Below are 27806 nucleotides of genomic sequence, written 5' to 3'. Positions count from 1 at the left end.
ATCCAGACAAAAGACGGCGGCAGATCCGCGGCGGCGCGCATTGAGCCAGAGCATCTGTAGCACCTTCAAGGAGAGCTGGATCCGGAGCGGAGGAACGCACAGCAGACACGCCCTCCAAACCCACCTGAAATCCTGCTGACTGCCTAACTGACCTTGGTCAAGGACTCAGAAACGGAGAATAAGCCTCGATTTATTAGTAAAGACAGAACAGCGCGTTCCCATGATGTCATACCTGTGGATTCTTCTATTAGGGAGCCTGCTGGCCTCACAAGCCAAAGCACAAGGTAAGGATTTATGTTCAATTAGTAAATCCGTATAGGCTTTAATTTTATGCAAATATCTATCTATCTATCTATCTATCTATCTATCTATCTATCTATCTATCTATCTATCTATCTATCTATCTATCTATCTATCTATCTATCTATCTATCTATCTATCTATCTATCTATCTATCTATCTATCTATCTATCTATCTATCTATCTATCTATCTATCTATCTATCTATCTATCTATCTATCTATCTATCTATCTATCTATCTGAGCGCCTCACACATCAGTTTTTACATTTTTATTGACCACCTGCTCTCTGATTGCTTAAATGAACAATTACATTTTTCATCTTCTGTCTGTTAATCCAGTGAAAAAAATTTTTCACCCTCTCTAAAGAGCTTTCTCTTAGGTCTCAGACCTGAGGGGTGCGGTGGACCCTGTAACTGTCTCCCCTTTTTGTCTGTTTCCCACCCCTCATTTCATTGTTTTTAGCTTACTGCTTCATATCAGTGTCCTATATTTTTTTTTCCTCCAGGTGTTTTTTATTTGTCTTTTTCCTTTTCCCTTCATTTTGTAAACCCTTTTTTTTTTCACCCTTCCTTGCCTGCAGAGAATCCAATGATTTCAAATTGCTCAAATGTGCAGTAAAACTCACATGGAGAGAAGGGGAACGGTTGGGGGGGAAAGCACATAAACCGGGGAGGTGTTGGAAGAAGATGAAGGATAAATGCTAGCAGTGATAGAGAGGGAAAACAGAGGGGGAAACAATGAAAGAAAAGCAAGGGCTGCGCTATCATTATGCAAACAAATTCATTTGAACGTTAGGTTTGCAGGTGAGCTGACATAACACTCAACTGGTTCATTTTTTTTAATACCACCCACACCACCACAGAGGAAGCACCTTCACATGTACTCACTCACCCTTACACAAGCCAATCAAATGCAGTTTTGTATAGTACCATAAGACAGAAAATCCTCAATTGAAACTGAGTGGATTTTGGTCCACTGGGACCCTGAAACTCTCCATGTTTTGCTGACTCACACATGAGCGTGCAAAATCGGTTAATCAGTTTATAAGATGAGGTTCCAGGTTAATTGCACATGTGGACGTAATTTATGTTTTTTTTCTAAAGTTATAGAAGTGAGCAATAGGGAGTGTTAGGTAACCAGATCCAACTCCAGCTGTAGACAACACCCAACACACATATAACTAGTTTCAGCGCCTTCCATTCCCCCAGGGCTCTTTGTGTTTCTACGTCTGTGTGTGTAACTAAGAGAGCGTGTGAGAGGGTGGGGTGGGCTATAACTTCTATGAACAGAGCATGTGGGAGTATGGGAGAGCTTCATGAATATGTGTGTGCATAAGCCGGCCATTAAACATTTGTGTCTGAAAGGCAAATGAAAAAGGGTGTGTGATATGCCAGGTGTGTGTGTGTGTGTGCCAACATGTCTGTGTTTACACCTTCAACTGCCAACGGATAAATCATCCCTTTCCTGGTTAAGTGGTCACACACATGCACACACATTTTCTCTCATATGGGAGCATTAGAGTGTTATGACTGGAGTAAACAGAACACTGTTTCTCACAAAACACACAATGGTAGCCTTACCTTGGAGAATAATGATATGGGGATGCTCTTGTATCATTAGGCTCATGTGCAGTTGCGACACAATGCATGGGCTATTTTGCTCCGGTGAGCTCACACAATCATGACAGGAACCAGAAGAGTGAAAAGATGAAATTCCTGTCATGGTTCTTGTAGTTCTATTTGTACATATCCGGGATAAAAGCGGCATTAAAAAGCAGCACCCTGGTAAATACCATGTTTTTAAGAGTTACACCATCCTCATAGAAGTTTTAAGAAAGTATGACAAACATACTTTAATGTGGATCGTTGGGCTTTGTCGTGTGAGCTTCATACAGGCTATAGGTTTAAAAGTTACCAAAAAGATCTGCATAAATTTGAAAAGACTCAACCCTGAGGCTTGCAATCCAGCGATGGATGACGGCGCACTACTTGGAATCCTGATGATTTGTATCTAACGAAACCTTTTTCGCGCACAGTTCTATGTAATGCAGTGTTTGAAAATACAATATGATGAACGATTAATGACTGAATGGAAAAATGAATGGCTGGACGTTATGACTCAAAAATCTAATTAATTGGTTTTGAGGCGACAACTAACTAATTTTTGCAAATCGATTTAATCTGTCGATTATTTTTTGATTAACTGATTAATAATAGGGTAGCCAAAGGTTCCTTTAAAAAAGATTTTTTACAAAATTAAACTAAAACGTTACCAATGGAGGAGTTCTGGAAAGAGCATTTTGACAGATGAAAAAGTGTTTTTTTTTACCTTAAATGCAACATTTTTATATATTTTCTTTTACAATTTTGATATGATTACTGTTCTTAGCAGGTCACTCTGTCAGCTAAATGCATGTTTTACAGTCTGTTTACTACATTTAACAATTAATTGATTACTAAATGAGTTGACGATTATTTCAATAATTGATTAATCCGATTTTGTTAAGCCCTAATTGGATTTATTGACAAATTGCCCAGCCCTAGGATAACCTTGATGAAGACCACAAGCTAGAACACTTTGATCCATTATTAAGATGATTTTTCAATATTCTAAAATTACCTGAGTCTTCTCCCATTGGATTTCATTGATGTGAAAGTTAATGCATCCAGTGTGACAAACTGCTGTCAAAGAGCCTCATATTTGTAGCGTACAGTAAAAATGTATCTGGTTTAAATCACTACACTGATTCACATTTGGATATTTCAGCAAATTCCTCCTGTGCATCAATGTGTTTTCTATGGATCATCAGGTTTCCATTCACAGAACAAAAACAGAAATGTTGAGTAAATTTGTGACAGCTGGTAACAGATTGGTGACCTTTCCGTGCTTCCAAACTGCTTTCACCTGCTCATTCTGTAATATCTCCCATCCTATCTGCAACCCTGACACGGAAAAGGGAAGTTGATGAATGAAGCTAACAGTGAAGCTTTTAACAGTGGGCCTGTGCAGTTATATAATGCAGTTTTTATTGCAGCTGTCTTGCTGCTAAAAGTTGCTTGGTTTGTCTTTGAGCTGGAGCTTTTGGGAGAGAATGTTCTCTCATGTATATGTGTCTACATGTGAGATATATGCAGATTCTAAATGTAGATATTCTCATTCTCATTACTTAGGGGAAAATTATTCCTCCAAGTCTTTGTGTGGCATTGGTGACCTGTCCAAGTGACACCACATTTTTCAAACCATTACTTCCAAAAACTCCAGGGCTTAAGTAGACACAGACAATGGATGGTAGATTTGAAGTTTTGATGTATCAAAACACATTTCCTAAAATGCAATCTTTCATATCAAACAAGAATTAGAGAGGAGATTAATCTTTTGTTTTTGGGATATTGCTGAGACAAAACAAAGGTTTGGCTTCACTGCAGGTCTTTCACTTTTCCATCCTCCACAGTTTCCATAGATTCTTCCCACTAAATGTTCCCACATCAGACCAACTGAACTTTATTTTTATCCTCTATTCACCATAACTCCCTGTAAATCCCCTTTGACTTGATTCAAGAAGCCAAAACACAAACTTCTGATCCAAAATCTTCTTTTGTTTTTTTTTTTAAACCAGACGATGTAAAGGCAATAGACATGTTCATTAGCAAAATGATAAACTACACGAGAAATCCACTTATTGTTTCCAATTAAAGCTATCTGGCTGCTGTTGTCTTTGCCAGATGTTTCAGTGTTTTTAGTGCAAGAAAGACGGATATGTGTTTATTTGAACAAAGTGCTCCTCGGTCTTGAAGAACGCACTGTGTACTTGACCATGTGCAGGGATCAAATGGTCAAACGAACTATCAATGTTCAAATCACATGGTTTCAGTTAGGAGCTATCCCCTCAGGGACCTTTTTGCAGTTTGCAGTTACATACAATAGAAGGCAGTCATGTTGGAGACTGAGATGACTAACCAGCCTCAGGGGGAAATTGTGGCAACGAAAAAGAGGGACTTAGAACTTTGTGAGTAAGAAAGAAGATGAAGAAAGCGGAGTAATAATCTCTAAAAAGAACTGAAAAAAGGAGGTGAAGGAGGTTTAACTCTGGGGCTAATGCAAAACAGCATGCTGTGTGGGAATAATAGTGGATGTGAACATGAACTTCCCTTGTGTGCAAACTGGATTGTTCCTTGTTATTGTAGAGCAGAAGAGGCAAGAAGAAGCCTGGCCAATTTATATGCATGTATGAGTTGCATTTCTGCGTGTTATGGTGGTGAGGGTGGCTGAATGAGGTAGTTGTAAACTGATAAATGAGAACAGAGTGTTCACCAGAGCAACAAAAAAAGATTACATGCAGGAGTTTTCTTCCCTGTGCATGTACAGGCTCACACACACTAAAGAGATAGAGAGGTTACAAGAAATCCACAGAACTTCTGACACATGTGCATGCAAGCTCCAGCCTGTGAAAAACGTCCAAACTTATTTCCACATGATCTGTTAGAGAAATCCGAAACATACATTGTCTTTACGGGGCAGATATTATCAGAAATCCTGCTCATAACAAATACAGCTAGGGTTTTTTTTTTTGCATAAGCCAGAGTTTATTTTATTTCAGTGCTTTTTCTTAACTTCTCAGAACACTCAGCTTCATGAGCTTAAGTAATACATGCTGCAGCACATCTTTAATTAACAGAGCATTTTCCAAAGAACTAATGAAGAAACTGAAAAGGTCACACCCATACACGCAGGTACATACAGTGTGACTCAGTAGAAGTTCTGACTTATTAGAGTGCTGTTATAAAAATGGATTCTATGAATCAAGGCAGTTTTTTTTGTTGCATGTGTGCATTTATTTAAACCAACCCAATTCTATAAAATACATTTTTTTCCAACTGAATTGGTGCTAGAGCGAGAAGAACCAGAGTGTGGTCAGTGCATCTCATCTCTAGAGGTTTCATGGTGTGATAGAAATACTTCTGATGCTGTTAATGCTTGTGCCTCCCAGGGCTTCACTGACTGATGCAATCTGGCAGGTGTATGAACTTTTTTCACCTGGAAATGAACACAGTAAATACCTGAAGAGAGGATTTTTATGTCACCTTAAAGACCTGAATTTTGGATAGAGCTGCTATTTCATGTGAGTTGTCCTTTCCCTTTTTAGTCCTTTGTTGAATTCAAATTCATGGGCTGTTTCTTTGATGGACACGATCTACCTGGACTGGATCCTTCAAAGTCCGTAGAAATAAGGAGACCAGAAGAGTTTTAGCTTTGAATACAAACAGGTCCAGCCTTCCGCGGCGTTCACCTCTGGATTGTCGCTCATGAGAATACAGAGTGGAATAAACGTGACAACCACCGGGAGCATGAACAGATAAAAGCAAATGTAATGGTATAAACGCCACCATTTGCACATATCTGATGTTACTGCTGTTTTCAAATATCCATTACTTTAACAATGTCCATAGCTGTATATTGGTTATTTATTCTCCAGGTGCCTAGTTTTTTTACATTGTAAAAAAAAAACTTTACACTACAGTATTTTTTTCATCTTTGAACTCTTTACTATTATGTTATTCTTATACAGTCCACATCTGTGTGATAATTTTTTCTATAATCTTTTTGCTGCTGAAAACACCAGAATTCCCCCATTGTGGGACAATAAACTGATTTTCTATTCTATTCTATAAAAAGGTTAGAAAGATACGAATAAATAAAAAAAATTGATGTATAAAAATATATCTGCAAAATCTCTTATTAATCTCTTATTTTATTAATTATCATTTTATTAATTTCCTTAATTTCAGACTGAACTATTCACCCACTTGTATTATATTAAACTGCACTTTCAATATTCACCACTGTTTGGCTCCAAGTACCTTTTTCCTCTGATCGTGGAGCAGCCGGCTTGTTTGGACTCGCAATGAATCCTGGGATAACCAAGGCTACGTAGGATACACCAGACCCATCCTTCAAATATGGCAAAAAGAAGGATGCATTTGTCAGCCGCATATCGAGGACTCTTCGGCCATGCTAGGATGTAATCGGCCTACGAATCTGGCCTTCGGAGGACGCAGCCCCTGAATTTGAAATCAGCCAGTGTTTTGCTAGTGGAAGGTTTTTTTCTATATATAGTTTCAAGGTATGCAGTAAGTTGCAGTCAATAGTTCAGGTGTATTGCTATATTCAGCTCAGACACCAGACAATCAATAAAGATGAGTGGCCCAAGTTTAATAGCTGATCTTAGGAGCAACCCTTGATGATTGGTTGCTGTTTGCAGAAATTAATTTTTTGGGAATAAATTGAGCTCAAACGCACAAAATAATAATTTCATTATCAAATTAAAAAGATTTTAACTCAACCATCAGACTTTGAATATTAAAATGAACTTGCAAATTCATGTAAATGTTGAGTTGAAATGTGCAATAAGTAAAGATTATAAAAAAGATCTTAGATTTAAATATCATGAAACCATCAAATTAACATTGTACTCTCATTCTAAATAAACATTTTAGATCTATGGTTTTGACCCTTTTTTTGAGGCTCTTGAGGGTTTGTGATAGTAAGCTTTTGTTCAGTTCCAGCTCTGGAGTAGAGATTGACTGACAGTGGCTTATTTTTAAGGCTGATGCCGATACCGATTATTCTGAATTCAGTTCGATATTTGGTGGGGCTGATACTTGAAGCTGATATTTTGTTTTTTCTTCCTTCCTTAACACAATAAAATGACTACAACTATATTAATAAATAAATGTTATGCAAGTCTCAGTTTAAACTAAATACAAAAGTGTATTGACAAATCAAAGAAGACATTAACAATGGATAGAAAAGGGTGGAGGTGGTTATGCATGCGTTTCACAGTATCTCAAGGCAACGGCTCTTAAATACACTAATGAATCATCAAAGGCATGCACATTTCTGGAATTGTCCATACAAGAAATAAATGGTAATATCGGCCAAAAATATTGGCTGGCCAATGTATCAGTCTACCTCAACTCTGGAGCCAACTGAAATACCTTCTAATACGTAGTTCAGTGATAAAATACCACACCTCTAACGTGTACTGGTATTTAAAGTCAATGTGTTAGAACATTCTTTAAATAATATGCGAGCTACCTCATTGACAGCGTGCATAATTCTAAAGTGTGTCTCTCCCCCAATTATGCTAACGTTTTGTTTTCATAAATAAACAAAAGATTTTAAATGTGATTAAAATTCAAGTATCTGTCTGTAGTGTATTAAAGTAGAAGTCCAGTCAGCAAGGAATAATCTATGGAACATTATGTATACCTAAAACTAGTACGTTTGCGGTGATTTAATTAATTTAGCATTAATCAGTAAAGAAATTTAAAAAAACTATTTTCGTTACGATCACTGAGTCTGGGTAGTGCCATTTTTGCCCAAATATAGTAATACCTCACTCCTGACATCTTCCGGCAGTGACATCATGTTGCTGTAAGCTGAAGGCAATTCTCCACTTAACAAGCTAAATAAATGGGAACTACTAGACACATCTGCAATCAACAGCAATTTGATTGCAGATGTGCAATAATAACCGGATGTGTCAAACAAAGAATTTGAGAGTACTTCACCATTGAAATTCGCGAGAGTTATAGTTAAACTATAGTTAAAAAAATGTTTTCAAGACTTGGAAAATAGCGTGTTGTGACAAACACCAGATACAGAACTAGGACTTGCTCGACAGCCAATACTGCACTGTGACATCACAAACCGGTAGGTGGAGTGCTCTTTGACAAACATGGGTGCCTCCAGTAAAGCACATTCAAATGAAAATTACTCTTATTTAAAAACACTTATCATTTATTGAACAGTAATAATTTCATATTTTAAGTACTTTCAGAAGTTTGAATTCTGAATCTGACCAGACTTCTCCTTTAAAAGCCAGTCCTGGTATGTGGTGCAGTGTCTAAGCCTGTCTTGAGCTCAGTCCACGTTAATTCTAATGTTTAGCAAAAAGGAAATGTTCAGCTCTTGTCAACATATAAAGAAAGTTTTCATTACAGGAATCATTTGCTTTTTAAAAAGTCTCTGTGTGGAGTATATTTGTTGAGTAGATATCAGTAGAATATTTAGACACTCTCACTCAAACCACAATTATAAAACAGATGTTTTTTTCTGCATGCATTTAGCTCAATTCTGTTTTTTTCAATGAGCTATAGATGAAGGCTGAAAATGTAAACAATGGGAAAGGAAAGGCTTAGCAGTGCTGCAGCTGATGCATATTTCAACTTTGGTCCCAATGGTAAAACAGCTCCTATTTTAAGGTCTTAAAAATAGAACTACATTTTCAGAAATGTCTAATTCTGACAGAATCTATATTATTGCCTTTGAAATTATGTGGCAACAGTTTAACCAGTATTTGAGAACTTGCAGTGATCTGATTATGTCCAGATTAATTGAAAGAAAATAAGGAAATAACACTTCCGTGCAGCTTGAATAGGAAGCAATTTTGCAGATCCTAACTTTAAAGTCTATTGTTTGGCCATTCCTGATTTGTTCTCAGTACAATTCTGTTTTTGGATCAGAGCACTGCACCACAAATAACTTCAAAATAATGGGTAAATATTTTTGATGAGCTGTTTTATAAAGGATAAAAAGAACCAGAGTTTATCCTATTACTATTTTAAAAAAACATTCAAGCATAAACATATTCCCAATCTTTGAGCAATATGTAAAAGCTTCAACATACTTCCCCTGCTGTAGTCGCTCTATAAGAGCAGCTAGTTATAGTACAGTTCACTTTGACTTAAAATTCTGTTGAATTTCACCATGTACCGGTAATTTCATAAGAGTTTTTTTTCTCCAATATTTTGAAGAATGGATGATTCAGCAGCAACAGGTTGAATCAGCTGAGAAAGTAACAATAAGGACAAAGCCATGTTTGCTGTGTTGGCTACTCTCATGAAACAGGGGAATGTCACACCTCTGGCTCAAACACACACATAGCTATGTGATCGAAGTGAGAGCTGAGCTGATCCACTTCAGAGTTGATTGTAAACACTGTGGATCAATCAGGACAGGGTGTGGCTCTTTGTGCATGCTCTCAGATCTTAAGAAAGTTACCAGCTTCAACACTGGTCATCATGAAGTTTTATTAGCTCTGCTTTAAACTGAACTCAGGGTTTCCCCATTTTGAGAGCAATTGAGTGTAGTAAATCTTACTAAATATTGTTCATTTTTGAATGTTTTTTACATGGATTGAGCAACAGAAATAACTTAGAGCCAATGGAAACTGGACTGAAGTCAGTCTACTTTTTTTGCTGTTATTTCTTAAGCAGAACCATGTCCAACAGAAATCTTCTTGAGGTTTGAACTGCTGTTGATTGAAGTAAGGAGCAATGTACCCGTCATATTTGCCCTTGTTTGTAGTCCTCTAAAGTTTAATAAGGATTTTTCTAATGGATTTTTCAGATCGTTTTAGCAGAAAGTATGACAATCTTAGTAATTGGTGATTTTTAATGTACATGTTTCTGTGACATGAAGCCTCTGGTCAGGGATTTTTTTAAAAGTCCTAATTTACAGGGTTCTGTGGTGTGTTCAGGGTACATAATTAACTCCTCAACAGCAGAGGGATTCTCAGATGCTTTTATTTCCCTTGAGCCCACACTGGGCCTGTGGTACAGTTCTTTGAGGTGACTAACAGCATTTTTTATTTCTCAAGCACTTACATTTCAGACATACTTGCTCCTTTGATTTCAAAAAGACTGAGGCTGCACTACTGTAAGCCATGGTTAAATGACTCCACCTGTGTGCCTAGGCGATACTACAGATGGGCTGAGAGGAGGAAGAAAAAGGAAAAATGTCATGGTTCAATTTAAATACTTTAAGAAATGGTGTGGGCTGTTATCAGGGATCAGTAAAGATATGCAAAACTGAAGTTTAATAGACACTAAATATTTAGAAACAGTAACAGGCCGCAAGTTCTGTTTAATGTGTTTAATAGACTAGTAAGTCCTGTTGAATCCAGTATTGCTGCATTTTCTCAAATTTTTGTGTGACAGCTTCCCAGAGTTTTGGTTGAAGGGACCTTCTCTGAACTCAGCTTGTTCTGTTGTTTTTTGAGATGTTTGACCCTGTATCTCTCAGTGATCTGAGTCAGTTAGGATCTTCTGTCCTCTAAAACATTTTCCCCTTAATTGGGGATTATCATTTGTTTATCTTCAGGCTGTTTTCCAAGCTTTTTTAGACAGGCCTTTGCTTAAAAGTAAAACCTACATTCCGAAGTCTTAGAAGGTTATAAGCCAATATCAAATATGGCATTTTTGTCAAAGATATTGAAAGTAAGATTTTGAGCAAACTTATCTGGAAGCAAATAATTTAGAGAAAATTAAATCTGGTTTTTAGGCTGGTTTACAGCACTTAAACAGCACTTTTAGGATTTTTTTATTATTCTCCATTATAGCTGCTCTATTGTTTTACTACTCTTAGATTAAACAGCAGCATTTCAAACTGTCAATCATAACTTATTGCTTTCGGGCCTTCGCAACCATTTTAGCAGTAAGGTTAGTGGCCTACATTAATTTAAATCATATTTGGAAGGTTGGTATTTTCTTTGCATCTTGGTTCCTATACCTCTGATCTTTCCTCATTTGGTTGTGGAGTTCCACAGGGTTCTATTTTTGAGTCTTTTTCTGTCCTCGTTGTATATACTGACCTTTGGGTCAGTTATTGGAAAACATGACATTTAATTTCATTGTTTTGCAGTACCACCTTTAAACTCAGGGATTGTGCAAATTCTGTTTAAATGTCTTATGGAAGTGAAGGATAGGCTGTCACAAAGTTGGCTAAAGCTAAATGCTAAAACTCAGTTTTTGGAAATTGATTTGATGGCACTTCCTTGGGCATATTAAGCCCCTGCAGCGTTTTTGCTTACTAGCATGAAGAACTGCGAACATAAGACTCCTGTGTTGGGGTCACAGCACTGGTTTTTAAATGTGTGAATGGATTAGCTCCTTTCAAGAATTGTTTATTGTGTACAGCACTTAGGACGGAGGTATTACAGTGAATGTGCTATGTAAATAAAGTTAAGATTAGAAAGTAAACCAATTCTTTTTCAGTCAATTATTCATTGCTTTAATGTTATTCTGTTTCTTTCTTTTTTCCACATGACTTCATCCAGAAGATTCACAGTTGGAAGATACTCCACCGAATGGAGAAACTGAACCAGAAGCAACAGATCCGGTGGTTGATGGAACAGAGAGTGGAACAGTTACAGTAAGACAAATGAATATGCACCCTTTTTTTAATTTGCTTTAGTTGTTTATAAATTGTACAAGATGTTATATCAAAAATAAAGGTTAACAATAATCTTATTGCTACTAGTGGTTGAGGGTGAGTTAATGGCTGCTGAGGTGGAATAAGCCTAAGCAGATTTTCTTTCCTGCTGATTCAATGATGTACTGATGTAATTCAGAAAAGTGTCTTAAACTTAACTAACTAGTTATCCTTATCTACATCCTTGTTCTGAACTGCAAACTACATAGACACCCTCTCAAGATTCAATTGTTTTGATTGTTTGTTAAAAACAGGAGGCACCACAAACAGACAGTCAACCTGAGCCAAGTGATGACCCTGTGCCTGCAGCTGACCCTGAACCAGTGACAGACCCTATTTCAACAGCTGAACCAGAGGATGACTCTGAACCAGCAACGGACGTTGATTCAGCAGCAGAACCTGAATCGACAACTGAGCCAGTGGCTGACCCTGGAACAACGCCTGAGCCTGAGCAAGCAGAAGAACCTGAAGAAACACCAGCCCCAACAACAGAGCTGGCAGAACCTGCTATAGCAACAGAGAAACCACTTTATACAGAAACGGACACAACAGTCGAGTCTTCTGTAGATGTCGCAGAACCAAGTCAGTTTACAGAAGAACCAAACATCACACCTACTGCTGATGGAACAGTAGCTCCTGCACCAGACGCATCTACCACATCACAAGGTATTAAAGAAAGAAGAACAATCTGCTTATTTTTGGATAAAAGCACCCTGTCAGTTAAACATTAGCTTATTTTCTATGAAGCAACTTTATTTAGTGTGCGATTGTACTAGCTGGTTGGAACCTCTTTTGTTTTTAACTCTGCACTGTTTCCCTAGTTTTAACCATTACCCACCCACAGTACTCTGATAGACTAAGACCTGGACACGGTAGAAAAGTACTGCAAATTATTTATGTTCAAGAAAACAGAAAAAAATACTGAGGGAGGGTTAAAAGGTACTCAGCCGGTATCTAGGGGCCCAAAGTAAGGAAGAAAATACTCCCAGCTTTTATGCCATCCTCACAGGGATCATGAACTTTTACAGAACTAATGGCATTTTATAAATTCTATTTTATTTGCGGTGATGTTCTCCCTGACATTGTAATAATGGATCCTTGTCCATCTCTGTTAATGGACAGTTAATGATTTAGATGCGGGTTCTAAGGGACATGAGCAGACAACAGCTGCTGTAGATGAAGAAACCACCGCAGCACCAGCTGCTAAAATGGTCAGTGCTTGTTATGTGCAGCAACTAACTTATTTTCTTTTGTTACAAATCTTTTCTGCTGTTTTACGTTTGATTTGTTTTTGTTTTTTTATAGCCAGATGAAGCCACACGCGAAACAATTTCAGATTCAAAAATGGAAGACACAAGTAAGAATTTAAATGTTTGCTGCAATTTTACAATACATACTGTACACACATTTAGTTAGAAGAAAAACGGACATGACTCTGAGGGATATTGTTTACAACACCTGTATGTTTTCAAGTCTCAAGAGGTTTTTCACATTTTGTTTAGTTGTAACTACGAATACGAGTTTTTTGTGAGATGCAACACGAATCAGATTACAGTCATCTATTGAAAGATAAAGGATGTCAATTTTTCATCATCTTTTACAATTCAAAATAAAAAAATTACAGCTGCATGTCTTTTAGGGATATATATCTCTCTCAGCTCTCTACATCAAGAGACACAAAGTTTCTTATTTTACTTTGCAAAATTACACCAGCTCAGTCAGAATGAACAAATGGTGTCTGCAAACATCAAATTACAATGGTTAACATACTCTCAATTTAATTTAGATGAAGACACACAAGCAGCTGGTTGACAAAAGGTAAACATTGGAAACCAGAAGGTTCAGCGGCTTCTAAAAGGAGATGGCTGTTATCACAGGTCTTGGTGTTTCACGATTTTAACTGAGAAGCCTTAGTTTGAAGCTTATTGTTCCGGGGTGAAACGAGTGACTTTAGGAGGAGATGAGATCCTGGTTGTGAGTTTCTGGTGATACAGTGGAATGGGACGCTGGGCTGGTAGAGACATGATTTTTCTGGGGGCAACCTGTTGAGAAACTTCTTCAACTTGGAGACGGTACAACAAGAAGATTAATTAGAAAGTTGTAGCAGAAATCTCTAATGTTCCTTAGGAAGAAAAAAAACTAGGAAATCCACTTAAAACTTGGAGCACTTGACTTAACCAACAACCGTGGATTATCGATCATCAAACAGCTCCTTAAGAAGGCTGCAGCAGATGATTGCTCACAGGTGTGCTGCTTCCAGCTGATCTAACAGAGATCCTCAGAAGGAGCGAGAGCACTCACCGCACCACACAACTGGTATCACACACCATGATCATTACATTACTGGGACATTCTAACCCATAAAAGGATAGTTTCGTCTGTCAAAGCAAAATGAAGAACTAATGTACCCCCCCTTCCCCTCCTAAATGTATGTGCAGGTTTCTGTTGGATGACCTCATACATCCAAATGAAAACATTAATGCTTATGGCTGTAATTTGACAAAAATCTGAATATAATATGATAAGCTATATAACAAGTTTAGTGTATAATGCATGTATATAATGGCAACCTGCAAATGGACTGTTTGGAAGGGCCAGATGGCTTACACTTTTCTGGAAAAAGAGAACAGACCCTTCTAAGATACAAAGACATTGGTGATTACACACCAAAGACAGCTAATGCAGTCAAAGCATTAATCTTTGCACCATAAATAATCAACCTGAATATATTGATTATTGTAGAATTTTGATGTTATAAACCTCATAAAAAACCTCTGTTTTAAAATGACATAATGTACAGAGAGCTGAACATATTCTCAAAATGACTATGGTTTTATTGATGCTGTTAAACTGCCTCATTCCTGTTTAACCTCCACCCCCCCCTTTTCGTCACAAGGACAAAACATATAAAGTAAATGTGCCATTTTATCACATAATGTAAAGACAACACACCCTTCTATTGCGTCTTGTACAACTATTAATATATATTATATGTGAAAATTTATTTGTATTACTATAAAACACTATTCGTGTATTTTTTTAATCTGATACAAAACAAAATAAAGATAAAGAAAAAACATTGTCTTAAAACCACTGTATTAAGTTACGTCAGCAAAAGGCAAATTTGATCTGAATAGCTTAAAGTCCCGATAGAGTCGAGACTATAAGCATTTTTCTCACACATGCAAAACTTATTTAGCCCCAACTGATGTCAGCGGGCAAACGGTTGTTATAGGTAATTTTGTCAAGATTGTTTTCCCACACTACCTTCCTTCTGGCAGAAGGTTTCAGTTTCCACAGCCTACTTTTTCCATGCCCTGTAAGACACTCACCTTTCCAGAGAATTTCCAGTCACAGAATCCAGTTTAATGCAACACTTCCCTGCTGTGTGATCAGTGTATGACAAAACAGTGGCAGATTTTATTGTGAAAGTCTTAATCACATAGCCAGGGTGGAAACAATTATACCAAAGAATTCCAGGTGAGGGCTAAATTACAAGTTGTACATAAACAGAACTAGTCAGTTAAGTTCCAATGTACGGTGAGGTTTGATTTTCTGTTGAATTTTCTGCTGAATACTTTTCTGTTTGTATACTTTCATTGACGCAAATAACCGTCACATTCAATCCCAAATAAATTCAAAAATACTCTGGAAAACAGATACAATATTAAAAGAGAAGAAAACCTTAAAGTGTTGCAAATAAAAGGAAAAACACATGAAAAGTATTTAGTTGTAAAATATATATTACAAAAAAGAATGTTTAATAGCTAAGCAGTCCTGTTGCTTTAACTGGCATGTACGTTTTATCCTGGCATAAAAGGTTTAGCTAGGATTTGTTTAACTCCCTTAAAGAGTTAGAAAAGTCATATTTGTCAAAAGATAGAAACTGACAGTGAATCAAGGGCTTTGTGGTTTTAGCTTTCCAATATCTATAATTATGAAACTTTTCTCGAAGAAATGGTGAACAAGTAAACAACTCCATAATCTCCTATCACTCAGGGGAGGAACGGGCAAGTTGTTTATTTGCACCTAACATAGAAAGCACCTAAGAGGGTTGGCTTCCTCATGGTTGAAAAAGCAGCTCCCAAACTCCAGGCTGCTGGAACTCTGAGCTTCCATAATTGGTAGAGACTCCTGGTTAGGTGTCGAAACATTATCAAAAAATCAAAAGAATGACAATAGGGAGTTACCACAGAGAGTTACTCTCTAAATGTTTTCCTTTCATGTTGGTTTTGTGTGCCGTCAGTTGAGTTTATTTTAAAAAATTATATTTTTTTGCTGAATTTGCACCTACCTAAATCATTTATTTGGCAATTAATTTGTATGTTTTATGTATTTCTCCACAGTTGGAAGTAGGATCTTCAAAAAGGTTGTGGATCAAGGTAAATTATTATTGAACTATATATGTTTTAATCATATTTATATTGATAATTTAAAATGTACTTTAGATTTCTGTTTCTTTACATGTAATAAATCAATAATGAATTAATGTAAAATGTTTTCTTTCTAGTGGTTTTGTTCCAGTTTTTTTTGTTTACTGTGTTTCAGGTGACTAAATTACACATTTCTAAAGGTTATAAAGTGGGATTAATAGTAGGCAAACATTAAATTGAGATCTAAATCTTTAAAAAAAAATGTGTTTTACTCACAAAGCCCTTTTAAGTTTTCACTAAATACTTAGAAACATATAAGATATTTTCTCCGGTCCTATATGACCTTTGAGAGTGCAGTTAAATGCATTAAAATGATCTGTTTTTCTTAAAAGTTCATGTCTGACTTTGTGCATAGAGCTATTAGAGACCTCTTTCATTATGAGAAACAGATGTTCCATTTTCATAAATGATAAACATTTTTGGGGAATCTTATAAGGTGGGAATTGGCCTCATCCTTACTTTAACTCTTCAACATAATTGTTGGAATTTCAGTAAAGAGATCTCCCAGATAATTTACACTGACTTCACAGCTGAGGGACCACTATTTATTTATTTTTTTTACTTTTCTCATTTAAAATATTCAGACAGGAGTGTTAATTTTAATAAAGTCATGAGAAGGAATGATTTTATCAGTGTTTGACCTTCACTGTAAAGAAATTTGTCCACTCTAAAGAAAACACTTTATTTCATGTTTCAGTCATATTAAAATAAAAAAGTGTAAAGGGATATAGAGGCTTTATTAAATAGATGTTCATCCACCAATCATAGCTTTCCGTGTTCATCCTGATTTGTGTTGTTGGTTGAGTCACACCCAGGTGACATCTGTGTTTTAGAACGCCCCTGGGATTTTCCCTAGTATAGAGCCGGTGAAGCATTGTTCAAGACAAATAATATTCTTTAATAAAAATCAACAACGGTTCACAGGATCCTGTTAACGCCCTTTGTGATTAAGTTTCTGACTTGTTCTCAAAAACCCCACTGGGTATCCAGGGGCGCTGAACTGGGGAGTGTTGCTGCTGATGTTATCTTTACCTGTTTCAATGATGAAACACAGGTTTTAAAAAATGAGTTATACAGTCTATATGTTCTGATATTCTGATATTTACATGAAACTAGCAAGACACAAAGCTGTTCAGCTTTTAATTCATTTCAAACATTAGGTTCAATTTAGGAATTTGTTGGGCGTTGCTGATCTGGGAGTTAAACCACTTAGTCAAGGAAAAAGCAGAGCTGGACCAGAACAGAAAGACTTCAGTGAGTCAAGAAGATCCTTAGATCAGTGTTTTCTCATTAAACATAATCCATTAGGCTATCTAGCTGCAGCTAAATATGTTATGTACATAAACTAAAATGTTTATTATTTAGCTTCAATTCATACAGAAACGTATCACTGACATTTTCTTTAATTAATCTTTGTGTTGTTGTTATTAGGCAAGATGATGCAAGTTTCTATCACAGAGGTTTATGTTGTATACACAAGCATCTTCTTTATTGCAAAAAAGAATGTTCTATTTAAAATTAATGTTTTTTATTTTATTTTGTGCTGTTTGCTTGAAGGAGGAGGAGAAATAAATAAAGATATAAAATTAAGAGATTTCTCACCAGAGTATCAGTGCAGCTTTTTTTTTTTTTTTATCATTGGTACAAAGCCAGGAATTAACAACACTGGGAAAACAGCAGATCAGTTCTCAGTTAATTTGTAAAAGCCAGTTTAATCATTGTGGCTATTCTGCTCATGATCTGACATGCGGTTTTTGTTATACGCCGTGTGTTTCCCCTCGAAATCATAACTGTCCCTGTGAAATTTCATAACTAGTGTACAGTCGCAACTTGGAGCGCCCAGTTTTTCTAAGTTGTTCATTTTAAGTCTCATAAAAAGACTTAAATCATTTTTGTTTTAAAGTTTTGTTTAATGTTTGTTAAGTTATGTTCTTCATCATCTTGGTACACAGGATTACATACTGGAATATAAATTTTATTGCAGTTTTAGGAAGGCTACAGAGTTAACATGTGAGCTCAACAGGCCATTTTTTCATAAGTTGTCCCACCAGTTTGAGGGCCTTGTTAGGTCTGAGCAAGGAAAACAGCAGACTGACTGGCAATGCTTTGTGGCAACATGTGCTTACTGCTAAAAAAAAATTGACTGTTGACATGTTATTTGATCTGTTTTCTGGCAGTGAGTGAATGAACATTTACAGCACCACAATGAGCTTTTGGCTCGATCATTAATATGTTCATTTACACATACATTGACAGTCTAATTAAATGTCCTTTTTTTTTAGATGTATGTGGCGTTCTGTCCATCTGAACTGCTTTCTTTGGCATATGTGTATTAATGTATCATATAACAGATTTCTCATTTTCTTCCTTGTATTTTCCCACAGTTCAAAATGCAATTCAAGATTTGGGCAATGAAGGTTGGCTTTCAATTTCTCTTTTATGTTTTTTTTTTTTTTATGTTCTGAATTTTCTTTGGAATAATTTCTTAACCAAGTACCTTTAAATGTTTATCAAGCTTTTTGTTATTAAGGGTTACTGTGCTGCTGCACAAGAGAGTGTTATAGTTTCATAGCTATAAATCACTAAATCGTTATAATTTCTAGTGCTATGCTTTTTTTTATTGTTATTGTTTTAAGCATCTCCTCTGCTCTGATTGCTGTTATCAGTGACTGTCAACTCTTAATATTTTGTGTTGGGCCAGTGTCAGGTAGCCAAAGAGCCCTCTTCTCCTCAATTGGCTATAAACTGAACACGTGTTGCCTACAGCAGGGATTGGGTGTTGTCTCATCTAAAGCTCCTCTCAACATCCAATTAGTGTTGCTTTTGCGTTGTGATATTAAGTTTTTAGAGCAGGTTACAGATTGAGCTTCTTCTTTCTCCGGTTTTTAAAAGATGATATTTTAATAGTCTTGGTAATGCATTTTAAAGAAGCCCCACTACTATTAGCACCTTTTTATATATTTATCAAACTTCATGAAAAATGTTAAAGCCAAAATGATGTTTGCCTAAACTGATTATGTGTAGCCATTGTTTACTCTGACTACAATACCTGAAAACAAACATTAACACTTTTTAACTGTCCACTGCTGCATCAAGCCTACAGCTAATTCTAATACTATGAAACTGTTGATTTTTCTTAATTGTAATCTCAATGCTTGTTTGCTCCCATAAACTACTATCATGATGTAAAGTTAGGAAATGTGTTTCTCATTCCAAAGTTTTATTTGGCTTTCTGATGTTGTGGCCTTGTCAAATTCAATATTATTGAAGCATTATATGTTGGGCTAAAACAATTAATTGGATTAGTTGATTACTGAAATAATTGTTATCTAATTAAGTATTTAATTAATATTTGAATTGAGTAAAGAGTCTCTAAAACAGGCCTTTAGCTGACAGAGAAACCCACTTAGAGCAGTAATTATATCAAAATTGTAAAAAGATATATAAATATTTTGCATTTAAGATAAAAAAAAAACATTTTCTTCTGTCATTATGCTCTATCCATGACTCCTCAAGTGGAAAAGTTTGTTTCACCTCATTTAGTTTCATGAAAAATCTTCTTTAAGGAACCTTTGGCTATCCAATTATTAATTGATTAATTGAAAATATAATCAAAGATTAATCGATTTACAAAATAATTGTTAGTTGCATGCCTAATTATATGTAAGCTATGTTTACTTGACTCAGTTTAGGGTTTTTATAAAGAGCTAATTCTCAAGGAATTATATTGTGTCATATTCAGTTCAAGGAGGACTGTCTGCTCTTTGCAAAATAAACTCTGTCAATCCATATCAGTCCATTCAACTCAAATCCAAATTAACTTTCCACAATTTTCTAAAAATACAATATAGTAGAGTGCAAAATATCATATTTTCTTTTCTATTCAATTCAGTAATAAAAAATTTTAAATCCCCAAAATGATACTCAGTCATAGTCTTCTATCAAAACAGTTCCTTTAGAAGTTACTTAATTGGTGAAAATGCCAAAGCTGTATGTTGTTTTGTTTGTCTAAGTTCTACTTACCATGACATGAGTTTAAAATGGCCTAATTTAAATAAATTGAATTAGTTGTAGTTTGAGCACAGTGCAGAGTAGATAAATCCTTAGCATTTTCTCTTTAGTGCCCACATAAAAGCAAACTCTCCCTAATCCCAGTAATGATGGATTCTGTTGTGAAAGAGAGCTTCCTCTGCAGCTTTGTCAAGTTGAAGCAGGTTGGCTGTGGTTGTGATGTCATAGACGTATTTGAACAAACAGCAAAGACAGTGATAATGGACTTGTTCTTAGATCAGAGATTGACATGGAGAGTTTGCATCTGGTATTTGATCTCTGTGATGTTAAGGCATCTGTAAATGTCCAAAGTAGATGTATTTTTGGAGGCATGAATGTGCTTGTGTTATTATGTTTCTGAGGACCTGAAGCATAGCCGTATTTCAAGTTTCCTAAATTTTAAGCCCGAGTTGTGCTTAACCTTGGAGCTGTTATACTTACCATGGCAGTGAATGTCAAAATGATTAAGTAATTGAATTACAGTGTGTTCCTTAAACAGTTAGAGAAGAAACGTGAGAGTGCTTAAATCTACTAGAGCAAGATCTAACACAAGGAGATTAAACTTAATCCCTCCTTTTTGTTCCTTCACTCCCTAACATGTACAGCCATGGTATTGGAGTAATCATTATTTTTTCTTTGCTTATACAAATCACATCCTCATGTCTTATTGTTGTTTTCCTTTCTAGACCCCAATGTTGGCGCCACAGCAGACAGTAAGCCTTGTTTTTTGTATTCATCATCAAAATACGTATGATTGCGAACAAAAGTTGTATTGAACCATGTCCTGCCCATATTGTTAAAATCTGTTGATACAGAAGTGAGGCTTATGTAGTTTTGAAACTTGGTGAAACACAGGATATTACTGACATACCTTTGACAAGACAAGAGATTGAAGAGTCAGTGAAAAAATGTGAAGTTTGTGTTCTGTGCAACATTTCTGAGAAATAGCCTTTGTTCAGGGATAGAGTAGCTGAGCTCTATTGTAGGGTTTAAGAACAAACACCATAACCTTTTAAATAAATACAACATGTAAATATATTAAAGTTGCAATGCAAAAACAGATCACAATTAGACTCGCAAATATTTTTTGCCTACATTATTTTATAAATCCTCACTTTGTGACAAAAAGCTGAGAGTACTTTTGTAAAAAAAAAAAAAACTGAGAGTACTTTTGTAATGTGAAGTGTGTTGTGCTGGGCTTTCTGGTAATGCTAATGCAAATATCAAGCAAGAGCTGAAGGTTAAGATAAAAAGATTTGAAAGGGATCTTTGTAACCACCTAACATTATGTTGTTTATCGGTAAAATAATCCAGGAATTTGGAAATTAGTTGCAAATGTTGTGTTATTGTGATATGTTATGTACTAATTCGATGTTCTGTCTTTCCAACTACAAAAAAAAGCCCAGTCTGGAGGTGAGTTATGCTTCTTCTGGTTATACTATATTTTCCTACCTTTCCCCAAAACATACCTGCAGCATAAGATTTGCCCGTCTGTTTTGCTTTGTGTTTACTGTAGCTGGTTTAAGCTTCCCTCGTGACATTTTTAAAACATTCTCTTTAAACTTTCCTTTGAGGGTTAGTTTTATGCATATATTGTAGAAATGGCTAAAGGCAGAAGTCACATAACTAGAAAATAAATATTTGTACTGGCTTAAACTCAATTTGCTGCTCTTCTTTTTGAAAAGAAAAATCATTTATGATCACTTTGTATCTTTACCTTTGGTGTTCTGCTTTTCGTTACACGCATGTTCATGCATGCCTGACATTTACCTCCGTTTACTGACTCACTATAGTCTCAAGTTTCGTCCCCCTTAACTATGTTGACTCATTCACTTTTTTAAAGTTTATTGCAGTTCTTTGACTCACTTCCCTCCCTCGTTTTTCTCACCTTTTCCTGTTGCAACAGTCTACGGTTTGCTCAGGTGTGCGCAGGTTGTCGACCCCTCATCTATATCCCATCAGTCACCTCCCTCTTCAGTCCTCGTTTCATATGTCACGTCACTTCAGTGTATCTCCCCATTATTACTCTCTGTTGACTGAAAGGCTTGCCCCAGTACAAAAAAGGCCTTGTTTTTCTATATGAAATACTTCCATGTGAGACACTGTGTATCATGAAGGTACATTCCATACATATGTCGTAAATTGATGTTATATACAGCAAGATATGTTAATAACTGAGTGAAACAAAACAGGTCATTTCAAAGCAGTTGTTGAGTAAATTATTGGGTTCAGTTTCACTAAGCAGACAACCATGTTTACTCACTTGAGCAATTTCGTGTCTTTGGAAATATTTTTTTACAAGGTTGTATTCCTGCACTAAGAACAAAAAAACCACCCAAGCTAGTTTGTCTCATGTCACTAAATGTCATTAAAAAAAAAGGAGTGAGGAGATTCTTTAAATGCTTTTAAGCCTGTAAATCATATGGCAAGCAAGTAACGTTTACCAATTTATTTGAAATGTCTAATGAATGAGACCAAGTTCTCCTATTATTTGTCATTGCTCATTTTCTACTAAATTGTGTTATTTTTTTTTTTTTAGGAAAGGGAACCTCTAAACCTTTAGCAGGAATCCTGTCTGGAATCATTGTGTCTGCAGTAGGAGCGGTCGCTGGGTACTTCACCTATCAGAAGAAGAAATTGTGCTTCAAAAAAAGTCCAGGTAAACATAACCACTGTGTTTCTGTCCAGAGTAGTAGGTCCAGAAAGTGTTCTATATTACCAAATAAAGTAACCTTAACTCTCCTTAAATGTAAACATTGGATGAATGCCACCAATATTTCATTACATTATTGGCTCTGCAAACAATAACCATTAGAAGTCCCACAATCATTAGATATTGCCCACCTGTGCATGATACAGGCCTATTGTGAAGGTTTAAGCAATTTGTATAAAAACATGTTAACAGATAGTATTATAATAAGCAAGAAACACACCTTACAGAACACCATTCAAGCCATCTGAAAACAAGAATTTAGCAGAGCTGAGACTCATAAACATAAATGTGTAACTAAACCAACAGGCATGGTAAGAAGGTCCTTAACAGAGAAACAGCTTAGAAGTAACTTTGTAGGAGACAAAAAAAAGCCTCAAATCATTTTACATTTTCTACCATTTAAAGTCAGCATTCACTTTCGAGTTTGATCAGAACTAACTGACTGCCTTTCATTGGCCTTCTTAAAGTTATTTTTCCACTTAGGGAAAGTGGTATGTAGGAGTTTTTCTTTTGAATGAAAAAAAACAACCTTTTGAAGGTCAGTATTCAGCAAATACAGCAGACTCAGTTTCACGACTCAGTGAGTGTTGGCAGTTACAATCAGCTCACATAGATCCTGCGTTCCAGTATTGCCACTTCAGCAAAGTTTGAGTTTACAGTCAACAGGAACTATTCAGCTTCAGCAACACGGGCCAAGATGCAGTTTTAGAACGTTGCTGTTATTCTGTGAACGCCTGGTTTAATTAGTTAATAGATTGTAGTGGTTTCAATATGGATCACATATCAAAGTTAGAAAGAAACTAGGTTTGAACAAATAATTAAAGAGATATTTATTCCATTTTTTTCATATAGCTTTGAACAGTAAAAAAAGATTTTATAGTATTGAATTTAAAGAGAATTTCTGCATTATCCAATCATATAACTGAAAACACTACATTATGATTATTTTGTACATTTTTTTTCATCTTGTTCTGCAGTGACTATGAAATAGTGGGTATGGTATTTGTGTTGTAATCGGACAGTTGTGGGTTTGATTCTGGTTTTCTTCCCTAACATTTAGACTTGCACATATCCAAGGCACTTAACAATAGGTGGGTCCCTCGCTGAGGGAGCCCTACATGGATAAAATATCAGGTTAAATAAAGTGATTTATCAATCTGTGTTTTTTGCTGTATTCATGCACCCATTATTTTTGATTCTGAGTTCTTGATTGTTGCTTTGGTACAAAGCACTTTAAGTGATTGAAATTACTAGAAAATGGGTAAATGATTTAAATGACATACAATGATATGTTACAGTGTTGCCTTTACTTTGCACTTCTGTGTTTTCCTTTAACTGACTTTATCATTGTTTTCAATTAGAAGCAGACGTTGAGACTGGAGCCAAAGCAGACAGAACTGAAGAAGTGGCCAAGGCTGAACCCCAGGGTATAACAAAAACACATTAACCACCATCAAATATCCAAATTTCCACATTCAAATAGACCACTAAAAAGCCTTAAACATTCAACTGCTTCTTTTTGTGCAGAATCAAACACCCTGCTGAACTCCTCCCAGCAACAATCATCTGACTAGTCTGGACCAACTTCAGTCAGGCAGAGGCAATCTCACTGTTAGGCTCTGCCCCGAAGAGCTAAATTACTGTGAGGCCCCAGAGTAGGCCTGTGTGTTTCTGGCTGTGTAAGTGTGTGTTGGTCTTTATGGGCTTGTGTGTGTATGCATGTCTCCATTCTTGTGAGAGGTGACGGAGTTAGATAAAGATCTAGTGGTTTCTGATCATTCCAGCGTGGCAATTTATTAACATGATCAATCAAAATCCAACTTTGTTTTTTTACCTAGTTGCCATTAAAGAGATTAAATCTTATATGAACTGTAACCATAAAATAGCCTGACTCATTTTAATTTCATTTTAGATGGTCACTATGTTGTTCTAGTATTTCAGTACAATTGAAACTGAGTAAAGGAAAGCAGTATGGTAAGTGTGAAGTAGTTCTTTGCTTTGGCATGTTTTGAGCCAAACATACCATTATTAAAGTGGGCAAGTGTCTTAAAGAAAAAAATATATATAACATAGGGTATCTGTTATGTAAGTATAGAGTAAGAGAACTGGAAATGACATAAATCACCAACCACTGTACCAGGTGGGTTTTGACATAGCACAAGTGTTAGAGGAATTGAATCCTAGCAGTTGGGGGATGCCCTGATTTAGATTAAAATGTGCTGAAACTACCAATGAAATCACTGTATTACTGTGTTTTGTTTTGTTTTGCTCTGGTGAAGGGACTTAGATTTAAATTTTGTTAAGGGACTGTTCCTCGGTTAACCCAATAAATTTGATATTGACTAATTTAATTATTGACCTTTTTCGAAAAACCAATTAGATACATGCCCTTGGTTAATATTTTATATATTTTTGTCACATAACAACCACAAATTTAAATAGATTTTGTTAAATATATCATAGTTTCACATATATTTGCATATAGCATATTGTCAAGTGAAGGAACATAATGCTAAAGTTTTTGCATTTTTTTTTTTTTTTGTTTTTCAAGATAGCACACGCATCCAGGTAGGATGGAGAACATCCATTTTTGAGTCTTTATTAGATTCAAGTCAATGCCATAGCCTGAATATTCTTTGATTCACACATGTCCATTGTAGTTCACGTTGTTTGTTCATGGTTTTTTCCATGCTTTGGAAGCCTTTAATTAGTTTTCTCCCTTCCATCAAGTCTGACCCACCCCCCTGTCTCTGCTGAGGAAAAGCATACCACATAGAGGTGTCATCACCACCGTGATTCGGGCTGGGAATGGTGATTTTTTTTTTTTTTTTAGGTGGGAGATTTTACACCACATATAGCATTTTGCATTTGGCCTAAATTTCCTGCTGTAGTTTCGTCTACCAGGACACTATGTTTGCTATGACACCTTTAAAATGTGCCACAATCTTTCTATTCTTAAATGAGAAATGAAACTCTGCTGTGTGAGATTTTTACAGCTTTGTTTTTTTTTTTTAACCCTCCTTTAAAAGTCTCCAAAACTTTATAGCTTACCTGTTCGCTGTTTTGAATTTCAAATAGCTGTATTATATTTACAAACAAGCAGACTTTCCAATTTGTTTGTTATTGCTGGATTTTAAGTGGTGATATCCAACCGAGTAGGCGTTGGCACAAATGTGACGCACACTACTTAGATATTATTCTGATAAAACAAGTTTTAAAGCATTAATATTTTCTTTTCTTTTTGTTTATAAAATCCCAAATAGAATATTGGTTGTTATGTGTCAAAATGTTAGGATTAAGAGGTAATATTACTGTTGCATGACAACTTAATCTTCAACAGTTTCAGATATGCTGATCATATGTAAATTAGGCAACTGAACATTTTCTATTTTATGAATTAACCAAGGCAAACATAAGTTTGATCAAATTGACAAGTATAGGTCAACAAACATTAAGTAATAAAAGAAATGTGTAATAATGTATATGCATTGTTGTTTTTGTGTGTGTAGTTTTGATGCAGTGATCTCTTTGTTATAGTGCCTTTCCCTGTCACAGCCTGGTTTGATTAATGAAGAGTCACTCAGAGAAACAATTGGAAATATTATCTGAAAACAAACAAATAACACAAAACCAAAACTTAGGAAAAAACAAATGTATCATATAAATTGGTCACAATAACAACTTGATAACATGTTCAGAGGAGGCCAGTTTTATATTTTCACAAATAAATTCACCAACCTGATCTGCCATCATGTGCAAAGCTCTCATCGTTGTGTCTCTTTATCTGAACAAGCCAGTTGCTGTCAGTGTTTTTGTATCATTCACAGACAGACAAACAGACAATACCATTTACCTGTAAACTTTATATGAATTTCTAGCGTTTTAGCAGTGGTGCCTCTGAGCCGACACTGATGGTTTTGTTTTTTATCGACTAGTTTTGTGTGGTATTTTGTGAATATTGTGAAATGCCACAGAAGAGGCAGTGCGTCTGCCTTTCTTTTCTGTCTTTCACCACTGTAGCATAAATTAACTCCTGAATGTCTTTCTTTTGCCTTGAAGTTTTCTACTTTCTGTACTTCTTTAAACTAAATATTGTGGTTAATCTGGTTGTATAGTCCCGCAGTTCCAGAGGTACGTTAGCTTTTAAGCATTATAGCTGCAATACAGGACAGAGACTGTTGCTAACAGCCTAGCCTTGAGCTGTAATAGTCTGTGATGTCATATTAAGGGTTTTTATGAACTGTTGGCTGAACGCCGGATCAAAGCTCTGCTAACTGCCATTTATCCTTAAACCTGTGATAGACAACAGACAGTTTTGTCTGGATATGTTCAAGCAAGCAGATAATATGTCTGGCATTGAGTAAAAATGCACAAATTACTTATTGTATACAATCCTTCTGAGATAGCCAGAGATGCCTTCAAAAAATATCCTCCTTTAAGTGCAGCACTATCCCCCTTCTCTGTTTATTCCATTGGGTGCTCAAAGATTCAGCAAACATACTCGATGTCCTGCAGTGCAAATCAAGGCTGATTTACGAGAAAATTCATCAGAGCTAATCAGCTCCACATTTTTCCCCCAGAAAGTCCCAAGAAAAAGAATACCGTATTGTGCTCCACCATCCAAAACAGAATGTAAACCTTTAGGACCTAAAGTGCACTTCCAGATCATGCAAGAAGGAAATAAACAAGACGCTAACCAGTGCTGCCTTATCATTTATATTAACCTGACTATTCCTGACAGGGGTTGGGGGAAATGGAGAACAGTGTCAATGTTAACAGAAAGATAAGGAGAGTTCTTTTTTTTGTTTTCTTTTTTTGTAAGAACAATCTCAATTGGAGAAGCACTTTCCTATCCTGTATACTCATTGATTTATTGAAAATATTTAGATACGTGTAAAGCTGTTTCGGTTAATTTAATCTCCCATGTCGACATCTCATGTAGGAACTGTCTTCTTCAATGTCATGTGGCACTCGTGTTCTACTGGAGCTGTGTATATAATGTTTGACATGTCAATTAAACTCTTTTTGTGGGA

General features: G+C 35.9%; 1 protein-coding gene across 2 annotated transcripts; it reads left to right on the top strand.

Moving 5' to 3' along the window:
* si:ch211-39i22.1 (cell surface glycoprotein 1) lies at positions 1-27806 on the top strand. Of its 2 annotated transcripts, none has more exons than XM_038293317.1 (12): positions 1-284; positions 11426-11517; positions 11832-12243; positions 12700-12788; positions 12883-12934; positions 15924-15959; positions 18395-18427; positions 20747-20774; positions 21460-21473; positions 22600-22719; positions 24135-24200; positions 24301-27806. In XM_038293317.1, the coding sequence occupies exons 1-12, from the start codon at positions 221-223 to the stop codon at positions 24345-24347; spliced, it is 1053 nt and encodes a 350-aa protein (XP_038149245.1). In that variant the 5' UTR covers positions 1-220; the 3' UTR covers positions 24348-27806. The 2 variants fall into 2 exon arrangements, with proteins under 2 accessions (XP_038149245.1, XP_038149244.1); XM_038293316.1 differs by having other exon boundaries at positions 2-284; positions 11423-11517; positions 20747-20773; positions 21462-21473.

This window comes from Cyprinodon tularosa, unplaced genomic scaffold (genome assembly GCF_016077235.1).
Source record: "Cyprinodon tularosa strain WSP-4 unplaced genomic scaffold, ASM1607723v1 ctg324, whole genome shotgun sequence".
Classification (NCBI taxonomy): Eukaryota; Metazoa; Chordata; class Actinopteri; order Cyprinodontiformes; family Cyprinodontidae; genus Cyprinodon; species Cyprinodon tularosa.
This window is presented reverse-complemented; position numbering and strand designations above follow the sequence as displayed.